This window comes from Hyperoodon ampullatus, assembly GCF_949752795.1.
Source record: "Hyperoodon ampullatus genome assembly, chromosome: 1".
NCBI lineage: Eukaryota > Metazoa > Chordata > Mammalia > Artiodactyla > Ziphiidae > Hyperoodon > Hyperoodon ampullatus.
The window spans coordinates 16,197,279-16,223,137 of NC_136914.1; the positions used below are offsets into that span (position 1 = coordinate 16,197,279).

Here is a 25,859-nt window from a genome sequence, read left to right on the forward strand (position 1 = left end):
GAGTGAGTACTAGAGGGAACTACGTCTTACGTTCTCTTTGAATTGTTCAGGTATTTGGCCGACATTCCTTCACATCTTTTTCCCTTGGGTTTAGCATTTTAACTTATTTACATTCTGAAGTATTCCTTTTCACTCCAATGGAGGCGTTCAGAAGAATCTGAGCAAAACCTCAAGAAGCTTCTTTGCCATTCTTTGCCACTGCTTTGACACATCTTCCTAGGATCATTGGTATAAACATTTAGGCCCTTCACAGTCTTTCTATGGGCTCTTTAATATTACCTCAGAAGTCACTTAAATGAATCAGGATATTAATTAATTTTACCCCAGACTACCCTCATTGTTATGGGTACATAATTTCTATGAAGCACTAGCCCATAAAATGATCCCTGAAAATGGAGCTACTTGGGCAATTGTTTCAGAAAATACTACCCTCCGAGGGTTTTACAATGCGCAACAACATCTGTAAAGATTCTCAGTAATCCTAACACAAAGACATTCATTTGATGTTTTTTCAGAATCTATGCAGCTCTAAATAATTTGACTATAAAAGGGGTTTTTAACATAAACTAAATAACACACCAAAGTACTAGTATTCTATAGCGTATGTTTTAGTAACTGTTGACTTCAAAATCTATGCAGCTCCAAATAATTTGACTATAAACGTGTTTTTTAACATAGACAAAGTAATATACCAAAGTACTAGTATTCTATAGCATATATCTTGGTAAATGTTGATTTCATCAAAAAGTCGCTTATCCTATATTCTATTTCTGAAGACAAAGTGACCACACAAGAAGCTTTTGTTATGTATATTGGACAAAACAATACTGTAAGTCAAATTATGTAATTTCAAAGGAATAAAGCTGCTTAATCCTCTTTGCTTCGCAATTTAATTCCATAAATCCTCCCTTTCAAGTCAGTCTGTTGTAAACACACTTTAAATTCCTAATATAATTAATGTTCACATTTGTTGCTTACTCCCCAAAATTTAACCTCCCAAAACATATAACATGAATTTCGCATTGATAATGCCAAGACAAATTATAAAACAGCCCATATTCCTCATTCTGCTTGGTTCTAGCCGATGGTTCTAACTTAGGGCTCTGGTTGGAGTCAAAGTCTCTTCTCTGCATTTACACTCTGGTATTGATGAGACTTTCTCAAGCATCTCTTGTGTTTGATTCTTTATTCCAAGTTAAATATGGTTTAAAAATTACTCATATTTTGTCTTTCATACATTCCACCTGTATTAAATTCTAAGACTTAAAAGAACATAAATTTCAAAAACACAAGTCCTAAAGGTAAAGCCACTATTATCTTGATGCTGTGATTTAAATTAGTCTTGCTCAAGCAAAATGTTTGTCAAATCTAATACACATATTATTACCTAGACTTAACAGTGTGAGTCACACCTGTAGACCACAGCTGATATATAGTGTTTTCTGGGGGAAAACGGCCAGACAGAAAAACTGAAAGAGAGCAAACTGTATAAGTTTAAAGAACAGCTTTGAGATTGGTTTCCTTTTGCTCTGAGGTGTCAGTCACTTCTTGGCAGAAGTCCAGAATCTACTACCTGTGAACCTGAAGTGCAATTGGGAACATTTTCCCAAGAAGATGTTAATATAAGACTATGATTCTCATATTTTAATAAATGTAAGTTACCCATTTTTTTTTCTTCTGAGATTAGGATTTGAAATATTTAGTACACCAGTAAAATTTGAAAATTTATGCCTATGGCAGCATTAGTCTCCACATTTTTCATTCTATTCACTTTTCATTTAATACATCTTTCATTCTGTTCTATTTTCATAGTTCACCATGAATATTTCTAAATATTTGGATCACTTTCAAAACATTCCTGTCTCCTTCCATGGCCTAATTGACATGTGTAATTGACAACCTGTCCTGAATTGAGTGTGGGCTCTAATTCTGTTCTCATTTGTGAAGTATATTCCACATTAATAATAGGCAATTCTCCAAATAAAATTTTGGGGATTGTACCCCCAGCTACTCCATTATTCTCCTTTTCTCTTTGTATTTTCATAAACTGGCAGCTCCTCACAGCTTCCCTAGCTATACATTCTATTTTTTCCCATCACCGAGACTGTTGAGTCTGCTTTATACGAGGGAATTATTTAGCCCATCAGGATAGCTTTTTCATGGTTTCCAATTTTAGCTCAGCAGAAGAATTCTTCTCTGAAGATTTCTGAAGAAGAACTCCTGTTCTGATGTTTTCAAAGCATATGTTCTTGGAGTTCCAGTGAGAAGCAAGATCTTTATCCCCACGTTCCTCCGTCCTCAAGTGTTGAGTTTCTGTACCTTTCCCACTTCCATACTATTACAAAGATCAATTTCTGCTTTCCTTATATAATAAGACATTTCTTTTCTTCCTCAAATATTTCCCTCTCAATTTAATACTTCAAGATTCCTTTGAAGTTGGTGACCATTTTCACTCATTCTTTCTCATATGCAGTGTTAATCCTATAGCCTATATTCAAATTTATTCACTTTCTTTAGCATACCAATTTCTAAAGGCTTTTTGCCTGAAGACATATTTACCCACTGTCTATGAGGTCTTCCTGCAAACTATAAACTTCTCTAGCATGAATCTCTGAAATGCACTAAGAATTTGCTTTACACTATAGATGCTTATTGCCATAGAATGAAAGCTGATTGGCACTTCTGGAAGGCACCGGCAGTTCAGGTTTCCAGACCTCTTTGTGGTAGGAGTCTATTAAACTGTCTTGCCCCCATCTCCAGCCAACATCGTATCTAGCTAACACTAAGCGTGCACTAACCAGCATGCCTGTCTTTTCTTTACTAACTCAGTGTTCCCCATGCTAGACTTTGAAAAGACTGAAGGTCATCAATCATTTTGTTTTATAATATTTGTGCAAATATAGATTATTTAAAGTAACCTTATTCCAATGCAATTTTTGAAAACTCAGCTTATTTTTTCTTTGTTGCTGAATTTCCTTTTTGCCTCCCCCCAAAATGAACTAAATATAATTAAAAGTTTATTCTGTTTACTTCTTGTTATCTCTCTCCTCCCTGCTATTCCACCTACCTGAAAATTCTCTCCTAGACAGCATGGGAATCATACTACCACTTTCAAGTATTACTACTGCCTTACCACCCCCTTTCTAGGGTAGCTGAGCAACCAAGTTTTACATCAGAAAGGTTTGGCTCTCTGTGACTGTGGGAAAATTATATAACTTTTCAGAATCATACGTAAAATTATGATCATAATTACTACTTAATTCATAGAATTACTGTTATGATCAAGTGAAATAACCTATATCAGACATGTAGGAGAGTCTAATGTCCCTCCACTTTTAAAAATGTTGTTAACTGACTCACCAAAAGACAGACATCAAAACACTGGATTTCTATATCTTGATCAGAAGACTTTAAGTAACTAATCTTCAAGTTGTAACTGGATGTTTATATTAATATTAATGATATGATCTAGTGATTGTTTACACCCCTGATGGTTACTCATTCTTTTTTACATAATTAGGATCTACAGCCAAAGGTGTCACAAAGACTGAGTTCATCACTACAAGAACAACAGTGATAAATCTTCCAAATGCTATTTCAACATTACAAAGTTCCCAATCCAAGAGTAAGTACAAGAATTTGTGCCAAAATGTTAAACTAGTATATTGGATAGAACTAAACTCTGAATGTTTTCCAGGCCACAGCTACCAAAGAACAATGCCTTACTTATATTCTCTCCTAGTCTCTACCAAATGGGAGAACAATTTAGCAACATTGCCTTGTACAGTGATACTCTATCCCTCCATAGCCACAAATGAGTGGATGCCAAGGAGGATCAGTCCAAGCCTGAGCAATAATCTATGATATCACCTGGCACAAAAAGGTGAGCTTGGCCAAAAAATTAGACAACTTTGATGAAATGGAAAAATTCTTAGAAACAAATTGCTAAAACTGCCTCAAGAAGATAGAAAGACTGAAAAGACCTAAAGCAATTTAAGATTCTGCATTAGAAATTTAAAATGGGCCCATGGAGAAAACTCCAAGCAGGATGGCATCAAGTGTGAATTCTATCAAAATATTCACAAAAGAAGTAATACTAATTCTTCTCAAACTCTTTCATGATGTAGAGGAAACATCGCACAGATAATTATCTGAGACCAGTATTACCCTAACACCAAAGATAGAAAAGAATGAAAAGAAAACACAAGTAAAGAAAGCTACAGACCAGTATCTGTCATGAAAACAGATACAAATATCCTTAATAAAATATTAGAAAAAAATCTGTAACATATGAAAAGTGATATAAAGAATGAACAAATGGAATTTATCCAGGAATGCAAGGTTGGTTTTACATATGAAAATCAAGTAATGTAATACACCATATTAGTAGACTCAGTAGGTGCAGAAAAAGTATTTGACAAAATATAACACCCACTCATAATTAAAACTCAATTAAATATAAATAAAATGGAACTTCCTCAAACTGGTAAAGGATGTCTATGAAAAATATACAGCAAACATTATACTTAATAGTGAAAGACTTAATACTTTCCTCTTAAGATCTGGAACAAAACAAAGATTCCACTCTCACCAATTCTATTCAAAATTATAACTAGAGGTTCTAGACAGTGCAATAAACTGATAGATAGATAGGTAGATAGATAGATAGAAAGGGACAGATAGACTCATTCATCCAGATTGGAAAGGAGGAAATAAATGTGTTTCTCTCAGTAGACTGCATCATTATCTATGTAGAAAACCCAAAGATTTCACAGTAAAGCTACTAGAACTAATAAAGAGTATTCTATACCAGAGGATCCAAGATATGCACCAATAAATCATATTTCTTTATGTTAGCAATGGCAATCCAAAAGATAAGGAAATAATTCCATTCATAATAGCATCAGAAAGAATAAAGTATTTAAGAGTAAATTTAACAATAGAAATGCAAGATTTATACACTGAACTATAAAACACTTCTGTGAGAAATTAAATATATAAATGGAAATTTCTGAGTTGGTGAACATGTGAAGATTTGAGGAGAGTGATGCACTAGGAGAGGACATGGAAGCTCCACGTCCTTTCTCCATACCTTGCCCTGTGCATGTCTTCCATCTGGCTGTCCCTGAGTTATATCCTTTTATCATAAGCCAGTGATCTAATGAGGTAACGGAGTGAATTATCAAGAAAGATTTGTCCCCATCAGTAGGGCTAGTGAGTACCAGAATTAACAACTGGGCATATCTGATTCCTTGCCCTGTGTTCTTTTCTTTATTGCACGCTGCCACCTCCCTGACTTTTTTGTCTTAAGGCAGATAGTCATATGAGTATAACTGAACTAAGTAAGACTAGTCAGTGGTACCTGGCACATCACCTGGAGGGGCTCTAGTGGGTGTCTGGGACCCTAAAAAGGACACATCATGGGGTCAGTTTCCAGGCAAGAGGAGCAAAAGAACTAAGGGACCCCTAAAACCAAAGCAGAGCTGAGCCTATTCTGATCACATGCTCTGGACATTCACAATGTGGAGCCTGGTATCAGAGCACATCTGGGAGATGTGGCAGGTGTGAGCCAGCAGGCCATACACAGCAGAGCAGGGAGGGAAAGGCAATTTATGCATTTTTAATGTAATGCACACACAATTTAAATAATACATTTATTTTAGTATTATGTGAAAAGACCACTTGTTAGTTTTAGTGATTCAGACAAGCCCACTAAGGGTCAAAAAAGAAAATTTTTCATTAGTACAATTACATCTGGTACTTGAGCAAAGAAATCAGATTTTAAAACATTACTGCCAGTGGGAAAGTGCTAGTGAGATGCAAAAATGACATCATTTTGATTCTGACTTTAGCCACACAAAGCCATTTCAAGGGTTCACAAGGAAGATGGAATCACGGAGGAAAGAAAAGTAGAATGTGAGTGTGTTGCTTCTGTATGTTTAAAAAATTTTAAAAGCCAGTGATGAATGTTTTGAACATTTGCTTCCTTAGGTTTTATACTGTAATAATCTACCGTCAATTTTCATAACAAATATATTTGTTTCTATGTATATAACCATCAACAAAGACAGAAATAGAAAAAATTAAATACAAACAGAGACACTTTACCTAACCATATATAAAATTGTTAAAAAAGCACACAAAAAGAATCCAAGTACTTTAAACAACATAGTCTTAACTGCATACCCTCCTCAGTAGAACAGGTAAAGAGGGGGAGAGAAAAGGAAAACACTGCAGAGAAATCCTGAAATCCACTTGATGAGTTTGTTTTATTGAAATGAATATAGCGAATCTAAATACTTGGTACTACAAGATTGAAAAAACATATAGATGTGTTCTCAATGTGAAAAGGGGAGATACAAATACAGAATAGGGGAAGGAAAAAAACACTGCATTATCATATTGAAACCAAAGGCATCAGCATAACCTCACGATTAAAATTCAAATACGTATTTAACATTGCAAAGAATAAATAAACAAACAAACATTACATGTTTATGGATTGGAAGACTTGATATTTTAAGACGGCGGTTGTTTCCAAGTTGATCAATAATTGATAAAATAGTCAGTGCAATCCCTATTAGAATACCAGCAGGTTTTTTGCATAGAAATTGATAAGCCAATCCTAAAATATATATGGAAATGAAAAGGACCTTGAATAGTCAAAACACTTTTGAAAAAGAGCAACAAGATTGGAAGACTCGAACACAGCCAATTTCAAAACTTACTCTAAAGCTATAGTAATCAAAACAGGGTGTGGTTAATGTGTTAAGAATAGCATGATTCATAATAGTCAAACACTGAAAATAATCCAAATGTCCATTAACTGGCAAAATAGAATATCTCATTTGATTTTTCCATTTGGAATTCATCTGTAATATTCCAAAACATGGGGTATCCGTATAATAGAATACTATTCATCAATTTAAAGGAACAAAATACTGATACATTCTGTAATAGCATGAATCTGAAAAACATCATACAGTGAAAGAAGTCTTTCTCAAAATACAACGTATATGATTCCATTTCTGTGAAATATCCAGAAAGGATATTTTTATAGGGACAGAAAGCAGATAAGTGGCTGCCTACACCTGGAGATGGGCCTGGGGATTGACTGCAGAAAGACCCAAGGAAGTTTTTTGTGTTGAAGAAAAGGTTCTAAAACTGGAGTATAGTGATGGTCACACAATTCTATAAATTTACTAAATATTATTGGGTTGTGTACTTAAAATGAGTGCCTTAAGTGGTGAGTTTCCAAATAAAGATTTGTTTAAAAACAAAAAGAAAGAGAATGTTGATCTAGGCCAATAAAATTCCCTTCTGGGTAATCTGAACTAGAAAACCCAAAGAAACCAAAAAGTCAGAGGAACTGTAGTAGCAAGGTTTTAGTAGAGTGAGTCTGAGACAACCACGGTGATTGGTGTGCATGCCTGCAGCATAAGGAAGCAGGTATTATGAGTAAGCAGAGTTGGTAGAAGAAGAATGGAGAGAGACTATGTGCAGAAATAGAGAGGCCCCGCGAGCAAGGTTAAGTTGTTCAGGCGAGACAGAGAGAGTAGCAGTTCTGAGAGATCCCCTGATTCCTGACAGTTTTCCAGTTCCAGTCCCCATGTATCTTCACAACAAGGACTTCCCTTATTCTGGCCTCTGTGACTGGAAGTAATCTGTACTTTTAGTCAAACTATCCTGAGTAGAAAAGCTAGCAATCTTCTGTAAGAGCCTTATCAGATCCCATTCATTATAAATACTGGATGTACTGTTGGCATACCCATAGTCCTTAAGGAAAAGCAGCTACAGGTGACTCACAGTCTCCAAGTCTCTTCTTGGGAGACCTCTAAGGTAGAATGACACAGCAAGTGGGGACTGTGGACGCCCAAGGCCCACTGTTGTCTAGAAACACATCGAGAACCTCCATTTCCCCCTTTTTTATTGTAATCATCTTAGGCACGACATAAAAAAGGTTATCTAGAAAAAGTTGAATTTCACACCATAATTGTAAACTAATAATTTTATTTAATTAGTCACCACATAAAGGAACTTAAAGAAGAGGGTCATTTTTCCTTCATAAGAAGAACATTTTTTTGTGGTAGTGTTTTGGGCTCTGATGAATAGAACCTATTGTGTAGGCAATATATGTCTGAAAAGTACCTTTGGCAAACCAAAACCCCCTCCATCTCATAATATGACTGCCCCCAAGACAAACAAGAATAAAAGTGAATACGCATCTGCAAAATGTGTAGCAGTTGAAGATGAAACTCAAATAATTTGTACTTTGCGCTGACACCCACCCAGGCAGTGTCTGATGTGGAAAATGTCATTCAAGGACCATGGTTTATTAAAATTCGCACTTAGAAGTCTGTGGTCAATCCCATGGGTCACTTGAGATTCCTAATTCTGCCTTGATTCATGCAATAAAATGCCCTCTGCATCTCAGTTCTGGAGACTCCTGTATTTATTTAGCTTCTAAACACAGTCTGAAGTGGCCTTCTTCCAAGTAGTTTAAAAAATACACCCAAAAAGCCATTTCTCGAAAAATGAAACACCCTGGAAAGCAAGGTAATGAAAGAAGGGTACTTACTGCTTCCCTTTGCATTTGCCATTTGATTAACCAGTTCTATGCTAAGTCCTTTAGAAATTTTGTTATAAAACTCATTCTTTGGGCAGCCATCCTCCCTAGATCTCTCTCATTCCTCAAGATGCTTCCTGCTAAGCATGGACTCCACTTGATATAATGAGTTTGCACACATTTCCATCGGCGCCTGATGAGACCAGGAGTCTGCCCAGATTCCTGGTTAGCAGGGCAATGCTCCCTTTCCATCTCCACCCCTCACACACACAAACATTCAAAATTAATGGAGCCAAGACAGAGAAACAGAAGGAGAACAAAACAATCTATAGGCAGGGGAAGGTTGAACACCTCTTAAACATATGGGCAATGGGTCCTCGGAGAGTGACTATCAGATAAAGGCACGGTGGGTACATTATCTTAAATGCAGGCTTGATTTAGAGTAGAGAAGAGTTATTGAGGTCTGTTGCTTTACCCCCTAGAAAGGTGGAATGTAGATCAAAAAAGCATGTTCTCAAAACATTTCTAATCATTTCCCATTCCCTTAAAGTTGTGTGTATTTCTCCTGTTTTATTCTTTTATTCTGCCTGTAGAAGATAAATTTCTAGAATACTAGGATTTTTAAGATAGAAATCCTCATTAATTCAGTGATCTGACTTTATAAAGAAACGAGGGCCCTTTGGATTAATCAGTAAATTAATTTATTCACTAAAAATCTTTTGCAGAGCATCGGTGACCTGACATGCCCCCTAGCTTCTGGAAATTGCCAGTAATTCTCTGCATTCCTTGGCTTATAGATACATCACTCTAATCTCTGCCTCTGTCTTCACATTGTCTTTTTCCCTGTGTGTCTACATACGGCCTTGGCTTATAGATACATCACTCTAATCTCTGCCTCTGTCTTCACATTGTCTTTTTCCCTGTGTGTCTACATACGGCCTTCCCTTCTGTGTCTCCTCTTCTGTCTGTGTCTTCTTTTTTTATAAAGACAATTTCTCGGGATTTTGGGCCCACCTCAATCTGGAATGATTTCATCTCAAGATCCATAATTACACTGGCAAAGATCCTTTTTCTAATAAGGTTGTATTCACCAGTTCTAGGTACACATATCTTTCCAAGGAAGTCAGGGGGAGGGGGATGTCACCATTTAACCCACTCCAGACCATGTCCTTAATTTACCCTTGTTACACCTAGATTTCAACATCCATGCATTTGTCATTGTCCATTGGTAGGGCTACCTCACTGGGCACTGAGTGATGATTCAAAGAAATGTCAATCACAGGAGTCCCCATCCTCCAGTAACTAAACTGTGGGAAAATAGGACGAATTTAAGGAAAAAAAATTGTCATGAAGAACCTAGGGGTAAGAAAGGAATAAAGACACAAACCTACTAGAGAATGGACTTGAGGATATGGGGAGGGGGAAGGGGAAGCTGTGACAAAGTGAGAGAGTGGCATGGACATATATACACTACCAAACGTAAAATAGATAGCTAGTGGGAAGGAGCCGCATAGCACAGGGAGATCAGGTTGGTGCTTTGTGACCACCTAGAGGGGTGGGATAGGGAGGGTGGGAGGGAGGGAGATGCAAGAGGGAAGAGATATGGGAACATATGTATATGTATAACTGATTCACTTTGTTATAAAGCAGAAACTAACACACCATTGTAAAGCAATTATACTCCAATAAAGATGAAAAAAAAAAAAACCTCTGTTGTAAAATTACAAATCTTTTCTTCCTGAGTTCCCTGTTTCTGCCAGTGGCTTAAAAATGTGGCATCCTCTCTGACTCTTTTAATTTCCTTTGCATACCTGCTGGTTTCTGAAGAGAGAAAAGTAAAAGGAAGATGGAGGGGAGAAAGCAAAATAGATGCTTTTCTTGCTGGAAACTTAGTCATTCAGATATCTATAACCAGATTTGAAAGCAGGTATAGTTCACACTGTAAGAGATTGACAGGGAAGGAGAGACCATTGCTCTTTCTCCCTTTGGTGGATTTTGTCTTAGCTGAGGAGAGAATGTGGAATAAGATTATAGGTAGAAGACAAATTGAGATGGGCAAATGCCAGGACATAACTCTACTAAGGCAAGTGCGTGGATAAAAATACTTCTCAGGCTTTTGCCACTTAGAGCTTCTGCTACCACAGCATATACAATATTACAGACTTGAAATCTAAAGGGAAAAATCTGACTTTTGTTAAGTAAAAATGAGTAACATTTATAAGTAATCAGTAGGTTATTTAGTCAGAGTTAATAACATTTATATGTAACAAATAGTTGATCGTATATGTTTCCTTTTTGCAAAATTTATCCTAGTTTAGTATGGAGTTTAACACAAAAATCATATATAATTGTAGTAATCAAGTAGCCACTTCAGATATACTACTGGTTGAACATGAGAATGGCCTCTGCCCAAGCCTGTGCTTTTCAAGGCACCACACCCTTCTTAAAATGAAAACATAGGGCTCTACAATCATGCCAAGAGGAAGTTAGCTTATTGGTTACAAACAATGATTCTGAAATCAGATAGCTTAGGTTCAAATAACAGCACAACCATTTATTTGGACTGTGGCCTTTGCTAAGCTCCTTAACTTCTCTGTGCCTCAGTTTCCTCATCTGTAAAGTAGTTGTAATAAGACTACACCCTTACAGGATTCATGTGAAGATTAAAAGAGGTAAAAATATATAAAGCTTAAAACAGCGTCTGGAAAGTAAATAATACATTTTAGCTATTATTTTATTAATGATAATCCTTATAAAAGCCAGGCAAAGTTGGTATTTATGATACCAGTTTCACAAGTAAGAAAACAGGTTCAGAAAGACTAAATGACTTGGCCAAGGTTAAATTAAAAGATGAAATTCAAACCCTGTTTTTCTCACCTCAAATCCCATAAAAGTCACTATACCACACTTGTTCTCATTACAACTGTTTTACATAAGGTACCTAAAGGAAGTAGAAAACAACAAGCTTTTAATTGGGTGCATCATATGCTTGACAAGTAGGAGTTCAATCAACATGAGAGGTTGACAGACTGATAGGCTGGCTGAATATAAAGCTGTGATTCTCGCCAGGGTGGTTCTCTTGCTGTTACCAGATTTATTCCTGACTGTGGTATTTGTTCCTGCTGCCCTCCTCATCTGTATGGTCCTTCTTTCATCCCCTTGTCCTTCCTCCAATTGCTTATTCAAATTCTACACAACTATCAAGAGCCTCTGCAAGATGCTACCTCAGTATTTCCCACAACTTAATGAGTGTTGCCAGATATGCGTACCATCTGCACTATTATTTATTTAGTACTTTCTTTCAATTGATGCACTTTTTAGTCTTAAATTTGTTTGAAAAGTAAACCATCATAAATGAAAAACCAGTTTGACTTGGCATAAACAGAAGCTAGAAAGTCACTATGATGTAAGCAAAATAAAACAAAATTCTAGCTAGATTTTGTTGCTTGCCAAAGGCTCTGAGTGTGAGGCTTGCTTGTCCTTGTTTAAGAAATAAATCAAATACTTACCTGGAAGGGAAGATACCAGGATCATGAAGGTGATTGTCCCCCGTCGAGGTTTATCCATAGCACTCTGGATGTGCTGTGCTGACCCCTGTGATTTCCCCAAATGTGGAAAACTTCACTGAATAATTTGTGATTGTTGGGGACTGCATTTGTACTTCCCGCTGTGGGGTGAAAAAAAAAAATGATAAGAACATGCTACGTATTACTGACATATTTGCATCAAATTGAAATTTTGAAACTTCGTCATTGAAATAAACAAAAAAGCTGAAAAGAAAATAACTTTCTCATTTAGTGTTTCAATCTTATTTAATGCCACTTTCCAGTACTGCATCATAGAATCTCTCTTACAATGCTATGCATCTCAAGCTTTAGAAAACACTAATTTATCTGATCACCTATCCTCCTTAGTTCTCTTGTGAATGTCACCATTTATCTATGACATTTATTTGGGAACTTAATTACAATGTTTCTTACATGATATTTAATTAGTTTGTACCATTTCATGTGGGCTGATAAAGGACGAATACTCAGGATAACAAGGTCTTAGTCACAAGTCACAGTTTAGCCAAACCAGAACTCATCTCATGTACAGTGACTCAGTCAATGCTTTGTTTGGAAGGGGGGGTGGTGGAAATAAAAAGTAAAATTTGAATTGGTCATAGTAAATTATTTTTAAGCAAATCAGAAAAGAATTATATATGGAAATGGCTGTATATATTTCTTTGTCCTGGGCCTGTTAATGATAAATCATGTTGTGTGTGTAATTACATACAGTTATATATAGCTGTAAATATAATGGCCTTCATAAGATAAGAATATTTAGCAAAGTTACTTGTTGTATTATTGCTTATTATTTCTGTTTTAAAAGCTGATAGCTTAAGCAAAGTTTAGCTTTGGATTAAATTGTGGATTAAAGTTTAGCATTTCAAAGTTCATTTGCATTTCATAAGACTTCAGTTTCATATGAGAGACAAACTCAACCAAGAAATTTTAAGTTGCCAACCACCCTGATTAAGGATTTAGTTTTTACTAAACTTCTAAGTTTGAGACTAGGTTACACACTTATTTGCTATTTGACTTCACCTACTTCCTTTTCTTAAAAACACATTTGCATTGTGAAATTTATAAATTAAAAAAAAAACAAGAATAATACTTTAGCCATATTCCATAGCATTCCTCTCTATTAAGATTTTATATCCACAGAACTGAATCCAAATTTGAAAATAGTATGCCATATGAAAACACTTTATTATCTTCAGAATAATACATCCTTGATTTTAGGATAAAAAGTTATATATATTCCAGTATTGATTAAATATTTAAGATTTACAGAATTTTGTCCTCAGAATGATAATATATTCATTCATATATAAAAGTCTGGACCTCTTAAGACTCAATAAAAGGATTTTGAATTTTTTTTTAATAAATTTATTTTCTCTTTGGCCGTGTTGGGTCTTCGTTGCTGCACGCGGGCTTTTCTCTGGTTGCAGCGAGCATGGGCTCCTCTTCGTTGCTGGGAGTGGGCTTCTCATTGCCGTGGCTTCTCTTGTTGCACAGCACTGGCTCTAGGTACGTGGGCTTCAGTAGTTGTGGCACACAGGCTCAGTAGTTGTGGCTTGCAGGCTCTAGAGCGCAGGCTCAGTAGTTGTGGTGCACAGGCTTAGTTACTCCGCAGCATGCGGGATCTTCCTGGGGTAGGGCTTGAACCCGTGTCCCCTGCAATGGCAGGCGGATTCTTAACCACTGCGCCACCAGGGAAGCCCGGATTTTGAATTGTTATATGTTATTTTTTTAATATTCAGCTACATCTTTAAGGCATAGTTATTTTTCTTTTGTGTAATATGTCCCTCTAAAATCATTATGCATTTTTAAAAACATCTTTATTGGAGTATAATTGCTTTACAATGGTGTGTTAGTTTCTGCTGTATAAGAAAGTGAATCAGCTATACGTATACATATATCCCCATATCCCCTCCCTCTTGCGTCTCCCTCCCACCCTCCCTATCCCACCCCTCTAGGTGGTCACAAAGCACTGAGCTAATCTCCCTGTGCTATGCAGCTGCTTCCCACTAGCTATCCATTTTACAACTGGTAGTGTATATATGTCCATGCCACTCTCTCACTTGGTCCCAGCTTACCATTTCCCCTCCCTGTGTCCCCAAGTCCATTCTCTCATTATGCATTTTTGAAGGATGAAGAAAATGCAAAAAAGGATAGTCAGAAGGTTTTGTCTGATATGAGTTTAAAATTTTTTCATTCTCTGTAAAGTCTATCAGCAAGAAGGTTATGACCTGATATTAAAAGCAGGAGGAACAAAAGGTTTTGATTTCATTTGTATTCTAATCCTCTGGCAGCTGATAAATATTTTAACTGCAACTTTCAAATACAACATTATGCCATGTTCAAAAGTATTTTAACTAGTTATCAAAAGTAGGAATTAATTACATAAGCTTTCCACTCAGAACGGTTTAGTGGAAGGAAAAGCTGTCTCTTTGAGTAAAAGAGAATGGACCTTAGAACCAACAGACCTGAATTATAATCACGGTCCTCCCTTTGAGAAAGCAGTTTCACTGCTTTCAACTAATATTTGCAAATCTGCAAAATGGAAATAATAACGTCTTTCTTGTAGACATCAGCAATTAATATATGGAACTGATCATAAGAGTTGCTTGAAAAATAGTAGCTATAATTATCCAAGCAGGAATATTAAGTAAGGCATTCATTTTCTCTTAAAAATTGAATTCAAAGAGGTAGAATTAGTTTTATAATTATTACTTTCTATTGTTATTCGTTCATTCCTTATCTTTTTACCAGAGACCTGGTAGTAGGCTCTGCGATTACAGCTCTGAGTAAAACAAGAAATCCTGTCCTCCTGGAGTTACATTCTAACTAACAACAAACAAATTTTTAAAAAATCAATGCCCTGGAGTGCTAAAAGGACTGTTGAGCAGATGAGGCAGAGTGGTGGACTAGCGTGGAGGGAAATGAGGTGTACAACGTTAGATAAGGTGGTTGGAGAAGACTTCTCTGAGTGGTGGAACCTGAGCAGAGTCGTGAAGGGTGGGAAGGAGCCAGTGTAGACCTGAGAGGGCAGCACTGAGGCTAGAGAAGAGCAAGCAGGGACCCCGGAGGCAGGAGGAGCCCTGGGACGTTGATCTACCACAGAGATGCCCAGCAGGGTGAAACAGCTGGAGTGAATTGAGGAGGAAGGCAGGAGCCACGTGCTCTGAAGAACTGCCAGCTGCACTGAGGAGAAGAATAACTCCTTATTCTTGGAGCAGCCAAATTCAAATTCCAAAAGAGTTTTCTAGGTGGTTATTGCAGGTACCAAGGGGACAGATATAGGTGCTAGATGAACAGTATTTGATTGAATGGTGAGACATATTTGGAATATATTTTGAAGCTAGAGCTGATGGGGTGAGAAAAAGAAGTGAATAAGAAAGGCCACTAGTTTTTGGCTTGTGCACCTGGGAGACAATTGTACCATGCTTTGATCTAAGATGGTGAGGGGGGAGGTGGGTTTGAGGATTCTAGTCAAGAGTTATGAATGGATAAAGAAGATGTGGTATATAGATACAATGGAATATTACTCAGCCATAAAAAAGAATGAAATAATGCCATTTGCAGCAACATGGATAGACCTAGAGATTATCATGCTAAGTGAAGTAAGTGAGACATGGAAGTCTAATATTATACTATTGCTTATATGTGGAATCTAAAACAAAAAGATACAGATGAACTTATTTACAGGAATAGACCCACAGGAATAGAGCCACAGACATAGAGAACAAACTTATGGCTACCAAAGGGGAAGTGAGGGAGATAAATTAGGAGTTTGGGATTAACATATACATATTACTGTATGTAAAATAGACAACCAACAGGGACTTACTATATAGCACAGGGAATTATAGTCAATATTTTGTAATAACATATAAGGGGAAAAATCTGAAAAAGAATATATATATATATAATATATATATATTATATATATATATTATATATATATATAAACTGAATTACTATCACTGTGCTGTACACCTGATATTAACACAACATTATAAATCAACTATACTTCAATAAAAAAGAGTTCTGTTTCGGGCATGTTAAATTTAAGATGCTGGTGAGACAGTCAAGTGAAAATACAAAGGAAGCAAGTGAATATTTTTAAACTATCATTACTGGGCTTCTATTTGTTTCAAATTTTTTCTATATTTTTTCGTTTGGCAAATCTTGGTTCATGGTGCACACACTCCAAGTTGTTGAAGTGATCTTTGATTATAATTTTCTCAGGTGATTTTATTTGTAGAAGCTCTTCTGAGCTATATTTACTTTAGAGGAATTCCCTAGGTTTCAGAGGAATCTGTATGAACCATTCTGAATCTTCCTCAGGTCAGGAGATGCACAATATCTTAGTAGGAATATGACACATGGCAGTGCCACTCATGAAGTGCCTACCAAAATTTCTGTAGTTGTCTGGCTTATCTAGGCGTATTCAAGATGTGGGGCTGTACTAGGTGCTCCAAAAGAGGATTCAGCAAAATACAGCTCACAGGCCAATCCAGACCCACACCTGTTTTTGTAAATAAAGTTTAATGGGAATACAGCCATATATATTCTTTAGGTATTCTGTATAGCTGCATTCACACTACAATGGCAAAGTTGAATAGTCACTAGAGACTTATGACCCACAAAGCTTAAAATACTATTTGGCCCTTTAAGAAAAATTTGGCTGACCCCTGCTCTGAGGTTTCTTCTAATCAGGAAGCCTCTTGATTTTATGATTTGATAAAAGTAAATCAGAAATGAGCTAAGATCTATATCTATTTACCACCTGAAACAACTGTGAGAGTACATTTGATATTCAACATTTAATTTTAGCAATTTTCTTTTCTTTCCTCTAAAGCTGAGATTCAGAGTTCAATCAAAGCCACAGAAACACCAGGTAAGTTAATTTTCTTTCTCTGAAAATATTCCTGGGTAAAATCCCAAGAAAGAGACAAAGTAGATCAATCGGTCTGAGGACAGGGTGAAATAGCACAAAGGAAAACATTACGTGGCAACTAAAATATTTAGGAAACCTTGTGTTAAAAAAAATGCAGTCCCGGAGAATATACAATGATGTGCCTCAGTGCTCTGGGGCTGGGATGAGTGGAACCAGTTCTGGTAAATGCATAAAGCCTGTGGAATTTTCCTCTGTTCCTGGTCTGTTTATGTGGTCAGCTTGCCCTCTCTCAGAAGTATAGAGTGTGTGTTTGCTGTCTTCTCTACTTTCTAACAAAGCCTGGTCCTGGCATCCAAAGAGATGATGTTATAAACCACAGTTAACAGCCTAAAATGTTATCACTTCAAGAAGTGCTCATGCTTTGCCATCATTAGTTTTAAACTGAATAAATTCTGGATGATGGAGCAGCAGAAATTGAAAAAGATTATTGGGCAGAGGAAAATGATAATGTTGAATCTTCCTATTGTTTTGAAATTATAATTGTTTGGGGGATTTTTTTGTCTTCCTACATCCTACCTGGTATTTATATAAATGACAAATCTCTTAGGTTCTCAGTAATAACCACCTTTGGTATATATAAAATGAGAAATACATGAAGTAAACTTGTAAGATCATGTAAATTTTTTAAAAATTGGAAAAATAAAGCCATGAAAATTATAAGTGACTCTGATAACATTTTCACAGCAAATGTCCTAAATAATCATCATAGTCTACTTTCAAAGAATTAGAAATGGAAATTATTATGCTTTTAACTTTTCATTATTTATCTTCTACATAATACATCAAATGAATAAAGAAGTTATTTTTATATTGTTAACTCTATTTCACCTTATCACCATATTTTTTATTCTTATTTCCATCTACATAGTCTAGAAATGCAACAGAAAAAAACATTGGGAGAAACAAAGCAAAACAAAGCATAAAAATACTACATCCAGGCAAAGAGCGTAGCTTTACGTTGGCTGATGCTTTGCACTGTTCTGGAGAAGTCCTGTCCCCCTGCTTCATGGACTGGTTATCAAGGAGAAGTTACAGGTGAAAGACAATTGGGAAGCTGACAAAGTGTCAGCTCATTTTAAGGGGAGACTGAAGCATCTTTTATTTTGTTTGAAATAATGGTATTAACACAATGCCAACTTTAGCTATAATTGATTTTTAAATGTAATAAAAAGCCCATTTAGACTTTAATTTTGAATTATAGAAACTAATTCTCCTAAAACAAATAATAGACAAACCATTGATTTGAATAGCAGACTAGAAAGAAATGAGGCTGATTCTATCAGCTGTAGAAAAGTCAGTCTCAAACTTCAGATGTATGTTTTGGCTAAAGACTAAATCCAGATACACTCAAAAAAATTCACAAATATTCACCCATATGATCAAGGAGAGGCATCTTCCTTAAAATAATTAACATTTCTCTTTTAGGTAAAGTTGAGGTAGACTTCTTGACCACAGAATTATTAGTACTGCTTCCTTCCATAAATATGAGCTAAATATACATTTAGTTTTTGACTAGAACATACTGAGTTCTCATGTTTGATATTTTCTTTCAGATTATGCATCTGACTTTAATTTTCTTGAAAAATTATGTTTTTACCACTCTCTTGTTGAAATTGTTGATTGTTTTATGTAGGATCTTTTTTTGGAATTCAGGATAAGTACGGCAACTATATATAAAATGTGAATTATAAGCAATTGTACAAAGATATGACATTCAATTTTATGTAATAAAGATAAAAGATAGTCATAGTTAGATGGAAATGATCAAAGTCAGAAGACATGTCCATTCATTCCATTCAACAGAGCAAAGGTAGTATGAATGGACAACTGAGTTTACCAATGCTAAGCATGAGGAATTCATGCCCAATATCTAAAGCATGTGGGAAAGTCAAACTTCACCTGACCACTGTAACATACCTGGTGAGACTCCAAATTTTGTATAATCCCCTGCCAAATATACAGAATGGTATATTCAATCAATCACCACTAACTGAGGCATTCAATAAATATTTGTTCTGTTCCATCACACATAACGCTAGCTAAGAGTTTGAGTGTTATGTGGAGCCTGCCATTAAGGGTTACCAAAGACTAGTCAATATTATAAATAACTATAATAACTCCAGCAGTCATGTCGGTATAAAGTGATGTGTCATAGATGAGCCTCAGATAACCTTATGTTAAGATCAGAGGAGGAAGAGATTGTTTTCCCCTTTAGCTGTTGTGGTATACATTGGGTGGGAAAAAGCATTTTAAGAAAGATGAGGAAGGGGTTCATGAAAAATTTAGCTCTGAATTCAGAGCTAATGAGGAGATAGAAAGACCCACTAAAAAGTGATGAAAGACTATTTATTCCCCAGAGATATACGCAGCCATCATGTGGCCATTACAACAATTTAAAGCAATGATAGAATTCACTTTTCTTTAGCCTTATCATTTTCTCACAGACAGGCAGAGCTAATAACTTGTCCTTGAAAATGAACCTCTTGATTTCTTTGATAAGAGACCTCAGCTCCAGAGAAAAATGGAACAATATGCCTCAGAGTATTGGGAAAGGAATAAATCATCTTCCGTTAACTTTCTGAAAATACAACTATATTTGTCAGGGTTTTCCAGAGAAACAGAACAAAAAGAATATATATATATATATATATATATATGTGTGTGTTTGTATATATGCATGGAAATCTATAAAGAGATTGATTATAAAGAATTGGCTCATGCATTACAGAGTCTGAAAAGTCCTAAGATCTCAGTTGGCAAACTAGAGGTCTGGAAAGGTAGGAGAATGGATGGTATACTTCTAGTCCCAGTCCAAAGGGCTGAGGACCAGGAGAGCAAACGGTGTAAGTTCCAGTCTGAAAGCTGGCAAGTTCAAGACCCAAGAAGAGTCGATATCTCAGTTCAAAGGCAAGAAAACACTGATATCCCAGCTCAAGGCAATCTGGCAGAAAGAGTTCTTCTTACTCCAGGGAGCCTTTCTGTTCTATACAGGCCTTCAACTGATTGGATAAGAGCCACCCTAATGGAGGGTAATCTATTTCACTCAATCTACTGATCTGAATGTTAATCTCATCCAAAAACACATTCACAGGCACAACCAGAATAATGCTTGACTAAATATCTGAGAACCCCATGGCCAAGTCTAGTTGACACATAAAACTAATCACCACAGCAACATTCTCATTGTCACCAGCACAGCTTGTGAAAGTTCTCATTGTACCCGTCTTCTTTACTTTCTCAACTGTGTTTCAGGACCTCAGTTGTATCGTAGACATGAATTTTAATGGAAAATCAGAAGCCAGTACAGACAAAAGTCCCATCAAAACTGATTATTGGCCTTTGGAAAGGAGGATGCTCTGTCTTGATTCATTCATTATGCTTGACATCTTATGTAATGCCTGGGATTGGTTACTCATCTCTCAGAATTCATATAATGTGAAGCATGAATTATTTTTATACAGAGGATTACTTACCTGAATGTTTGAACTTTGAATGACAGAATCTTGATACGCACTCAAACTAGAAATATACCCATAGCGAAGTGATATCCAGAGTTGTTTTTATTAACTTGGAAATTTTATGCTGTTTGAAAATAAGTTGAGAATAAAATAATTCAGTTATGGAATGAAAAATATATCAATATTTATGCGATAGGGTCTGGCATAAACTTCCACTTAGGAAATTGTATGAATCTATGAATCTAGGTATGGCTATTTGGGTTCTCCTCTAGTTCAGGGATCTGATAACTCTCTAAGAAGTGCTTGGCCCTGTTCTTGTGGCTCTCTAGTCTACACTGAAAGGTCATAAAAACTCACAGTCTCAACTGATTAGCTAGCCAACACTCACTTTAAGAACAAACACATTTCAATGATATTGCTAAGGGTGTGAGCTCTTCCAATGAGCTCTACAATGTGCTTTATTTAATACACTAGGAATAATTCTGTCTGCTTGTATGTATATGCAGAGTCTGGTTTGGCCTATTGAAGGACAGAGGTGTTTAGTTTGCCTTGGTAGGAAGAATACCTTCTCGATTGGAGCTGAAATTGAAATAGATAATATTTCATGTAACAAAAATAAGAGGCATGCACTTAGAACTCATTCCGACTGAGGAGCTTCAGCTTAGGCAGCACAGAATTTTGGTTGACTGAACAGAGTCTAGAGTTTGCATTCAAACCCCAGCTCTGTGTGACTTTGGGCAAATTATTTAAACTCTCTGGGCTTCAGTTTCCACTTTATAAAATGCAAATATTATTAATACAATAGTGAGTGTAAAACACTTAGAACAATGCCTGGCACATAGTGACCCATAACTTGAAAATAAAATCCTTTTTAATATTTTCATGTCCGTGTTTTGGATCGCTTATGCTCCCATTCTCAGAAAGCATATGGCACAGGAAGAGTTACATATTGAAAAGCTTCTCAGTGTTTTCAGGTCATACTATCCAAATTGTGAATTTAAGGTAAGATGATGTATATATTTTGGGAGAGAGATGAGAACATTCTAAAACTTTCAGAATGCTGAGAAAAAAATTTCACTGGTCTCATTGATAATGATACCATTAACAAGTAAGACGGACTCAACTCACTTGAAATCTGTTGGTTGCATGGCATAATGGAAAGGAAACAGATAGGGTTTTGAGTCATACTTGGCTTATGTCTTAGCCCTTCTACTTATTGTCAGACATGTTACCTTATCTCTCTGAGCCACAGTATCTCTCATCTTTAAAGCCATAATAAAAATGTTTAAGAATAAGGTGAGTTAGCACATATGGAAGTAATTAGCACAGTGCCCCATTCATTCTTTGTGCATTGTATATAATTTTCTGGAAATTAATAACTATTTATATTAAATCACAAAAGAAAAATATGCTCTCCTTCTTCAACATATATTTCTACAGAGTTACCTAAAGTAAACAAATCTCTAGTCACAGTTATTCCTGGGTTAGAGGATGCTATTACTTCTGGTTAGTTATGTTGATGGCCCAAAGCAAAGTGAAAGAACTTTGGGATAAAAATTGCTTTTGCATAGCTTGAAGTGTACAACTAGGTCAGAAAGTTCAGGTCTGATGAGAGCAGAAATTAATTTTTATCATGTGAAGGCAGAAAAGTTTCCTTTTGTCATTTTGCCCATTAAGTAGATGAGGGGATCCCGTTAAAAGTGAAAATGCAGAATACCTATGACAAAATCTGAGTGGAAAGGAACCCTGACAAGAATCTAAATCTTAAAGCTAGAAGAGACCTCAGGGATCATACCAGCATATTCCCCTCCCAAAACAGAGAATGGAACCAACCATACTCATAGCATTTATTGACTGGACCGCTGATGTGCCACTTACTTATATAATAGATCATTTTCCACTCTGATAATGAAAGCCTAGAGTAAACCATGCTCCCTTTCCCGAGTGTCAGGATGCTCAGAATCAATTCTTATGGCCAACACCAGCAACCGTATTGATGCTTGGTATTAACTCTTAGAAGGAGCTTATTTTTTTCTTCCATTTTCTTTTGTTCTGATTTCTCATTTTTATTTTATTCATCTTATGGCCTATATCATTGCTTAAGCACCTCTAATTCTTTCTGTTAAGAATTAATTTATAAGTAAAATTCAATTAACAATAACATGGTATCTCTTATTTTAATCCCTGACATGCTGGGTTTTTTTTTTTCACATCTATCAACTTTGTGCTGTTCACCTTCCCTGTGAGAGCTCCTTAAATGAAATAACTATCTCATGTACTCTGCTGTATTTCCTTCAGCATCTACTGTTGGACCCAGAGTAGGTGTCTATTTTTTTCTATTACTTCAGAATGAATGAAAAAAATTAATGAGAATGATTTTAAATAAGTACCCATCCTAATATTAAGGCAAAAAAGGAAAACACATGGATTCACTTCCTCCTCAACAGTAGTCACGTCTGCTGCCAAAAAATTTGTTTGTCCATTCAGCAAAACTTATGGTCGCTACTTGTACACACTGCTCTAGCGCTTGGGAAATATCAGTGAGCAAAATAAAGATCCTTGCCCTAGAGATCTTATATTCTAGTATAAGTATAGACGAACTATAATCAATACACATATTAATTCACCAAGTTATAAAGCAAGGTGGGAGGTGATAAGTGCTATGAGAAAGAGAAGATGTAGAACAGTGTAGAAGGGAGGGATTATGAGTGCCAGAGAGGTGGGGACCATTTTCAGTATTGAAAAAGTGGTCAAGATAAGTCATAAAATAGGTTTGAGAAAACACAAGAAGGAAGTGAGCCACCTAATACGTGGGGGAAGAGCATCTAAACAGAGCTACAACTTGAGGAGAGGACTGGTGTGTTAAAGAAACAGGGCAGGGAGAAAGGCAGGGGATATACCAGGCAGATTAACTAAGATTTGGTGGGCTATTTCAAGGACTGTGACTTTTCTGTAAGTGGAATGGAAAAACACTGAGGATTTTGAACAGAGGGGTGACATGATCTGACTCATGTTTTATAAGTATAACTCTGATTGCTGAGGAGAGACTGTCAAGTGAAGCAAGATTATCTTTTGCAAATTTTCGAGGAGAGAAATGATGGTAGCTTGGACCAGTGTGGTCATAGGGTCATAGGGTGGCATGCAATCTCTGAATTCCAAATATATTTTGGAGGTGGAGCCTATAGATATTCTTGATGATTGCATTTGGAATAGTATAGAAAGAGATGAATCAAAAATAACTCTGAGGCTTTTTGCCTGAGCAATTGGAAGGAATATCTGCCATCAGCTAAGATAGAAAGGCTTCAGATTGAGCAGAAATTCAAGTTTGGACATGTTGAGTTTCAGATTTTTATTATTTGCCATTATTACGAATCTGAAATTTAGGAAAGAGGTCTAGGCTGGAAGTATAAATTAGGAGATCATTTGCACTGATATTCTATTTAAACCTTGAAATTGACTGAAATCACCAATGAAATTAGTGTAGTTAGAGATGAGGACAAAGGACTACATTTTGGGGCCCTCCAAAACTGAGTCAGGAAGAAGAGATGAAACCAGCCAAGGAGACTGAGAAGAATAAGACATAAGGTAGGAGAAAAACCAGCAGTGTGTGCTCTACTGGAGCCACATGAAGAAAATGTGTGAAGGAGGAGTGAATGAGTTATTGTGACAAATGCTGGAAAGTTTTTTTTAAAAGTGAGACATGAATCCATCAAACTGCAGTTAGAGACCAGTTCCAATTATTTATAAATAATGAAAAAAATGAATAAGCATTCTGTTCAATTGAATTTAGCCCCTCAAACACATATCAAATGCGCAAATATCAAAAAGAAGTATAGGAAACATGGTGAAATGAAAATAGAACACACAGTTTTATTTTCTTTCTCACACTAGAATATTTTATCCCTTACTGCCTCTCACACTTTTTCTCCTGTTAATATCTGTGTATGTTATGCCTTCCTTTAAGGAAGGTTTGAGAAGGCCGTCAGGGACTCCTCCAGCTCAAGTCCCTCCTCAGAGAAACCCATGGTTCCCAGGAGCAGACCTGCTTTCATATACTTGCCAGGCTCAATCACTGGCTGGGAGCAGCCTGCAGGAGGTATGGCATCAGCACAAACACAATGATGGAATTCAGAGAGCAGGTGGGGAACCTCAGTCAATTACACTGTAGTTCGCCTTCCATGAGGTGCATTCTCATAACCACCAGAGGTACCCTGGGACATCAATAAGGTCTTCTGTCTTTAAAACTTCCAATGATTTACCTAGTAATTGGTTTACAGCAAGAGCCAAATGTATTCCACTGTCAGATGGCAATAGGGTAAATTTGTTTTTTTTTTAACTTTTTACTTTATATTGGAGTATAACCAATTAACAATGTTGTGATAGTTTCAGGTGCACAGCAAAGGGACTCAGCCATACATATACATGTATCCATTCTCTCCCAAACTCCCCTCCCATCCAGGCTGCCACATAACATTGAGCAGAGTTCCCTGTGCCATACAGTAGGCCCTTGTTGGTTATCCATTTTAAATATAGCAGTGTGTACATGTCGATCCCAAACTCACTGACTATCCCTTCTCCCCATTTTCCCCCCCCGGTAACCATAAGTTCATTCTCTAAGTCTGTGAGTCTGTTTCTGTTTTGTAAATAAGTTCATTTGTATCATTTCTTTTTAGATTCCGCATATAAGGGATATCACGATATTTCTCTTTCTCTGTCTGACTTACTTCACTCAGTATGAGAATCTCTAGGTCCCTCCATGTTGCTGTGAATGGCATTGTTTTCATTCTTTTTAATGGCTGAGTAATATTCCACTGTGTGTGTGTGTGTGTGTGTGTGTGTGTGTGTGTGTGTGTATACATACCACATCTTCTTTATGTATTCCTCTATCGAGGGGCATTTAGGTTGCTTCCATGTCTTGGCTATTGTAAACAGTGCTGCAATGAACATTGGGGTGCATGTATCCTTTTGGACCATGTTTTTCTCCACATATATGCCCAAGAGTGGGACTGCATGGTCACATAGTAGCTCTATTTGTAGTTTTTTAAGGAACCTCCATACTGTTCTCCATAGTGGCTGTACCAATTCACATTCCCACCAAGAGTGTAGGAGGGTTCCCTTCTCTCCACACCCTCTCCAGCATTTATTGTTTGTGGATTTTTTGATGATAGTCATTCTAACTGGTGTGAAGTGATACCTCATTGTAGTTTTGATTTGCATTTCTCTAATAATTAGTGATGTTGACCATCTTTTCATGTGCCTTTTGGCCATCTGTATGTCTTCTTTGGAGAATTGTCTGTCTAGGTCTTCTGCCCATTTTTTGATTG

At 36.4% G+C, this 25,859-nt stretch overlaps 1 protein-coding gene across 1 annotated transcript in view; it reads left to right on the forward strand.

Moving 5' to 3' along the window:
- EMCN (endomucin) overlaps positions 1-25,859 on the forward strand; it is a gene marked incomplete at both ends in the record, with an annotated part of 87,439 nt that overhangs the window by 45,009 nt on the left and 16,571 nt on the right. Inside the window, 2 exons of the mRNA XM_079702085.1 lie at positions 3,521-3,625; positions 16,979-17,017. Coding sequence (XP_079558211.1) covers positions 3,521-3,625; positions 16,979-17,017 — 144 coding nt within the window. The remainder of the gene's footprint in view (positions 1-3,520; positions 3,626-16,978; positions 17,018-25,859) is intronic.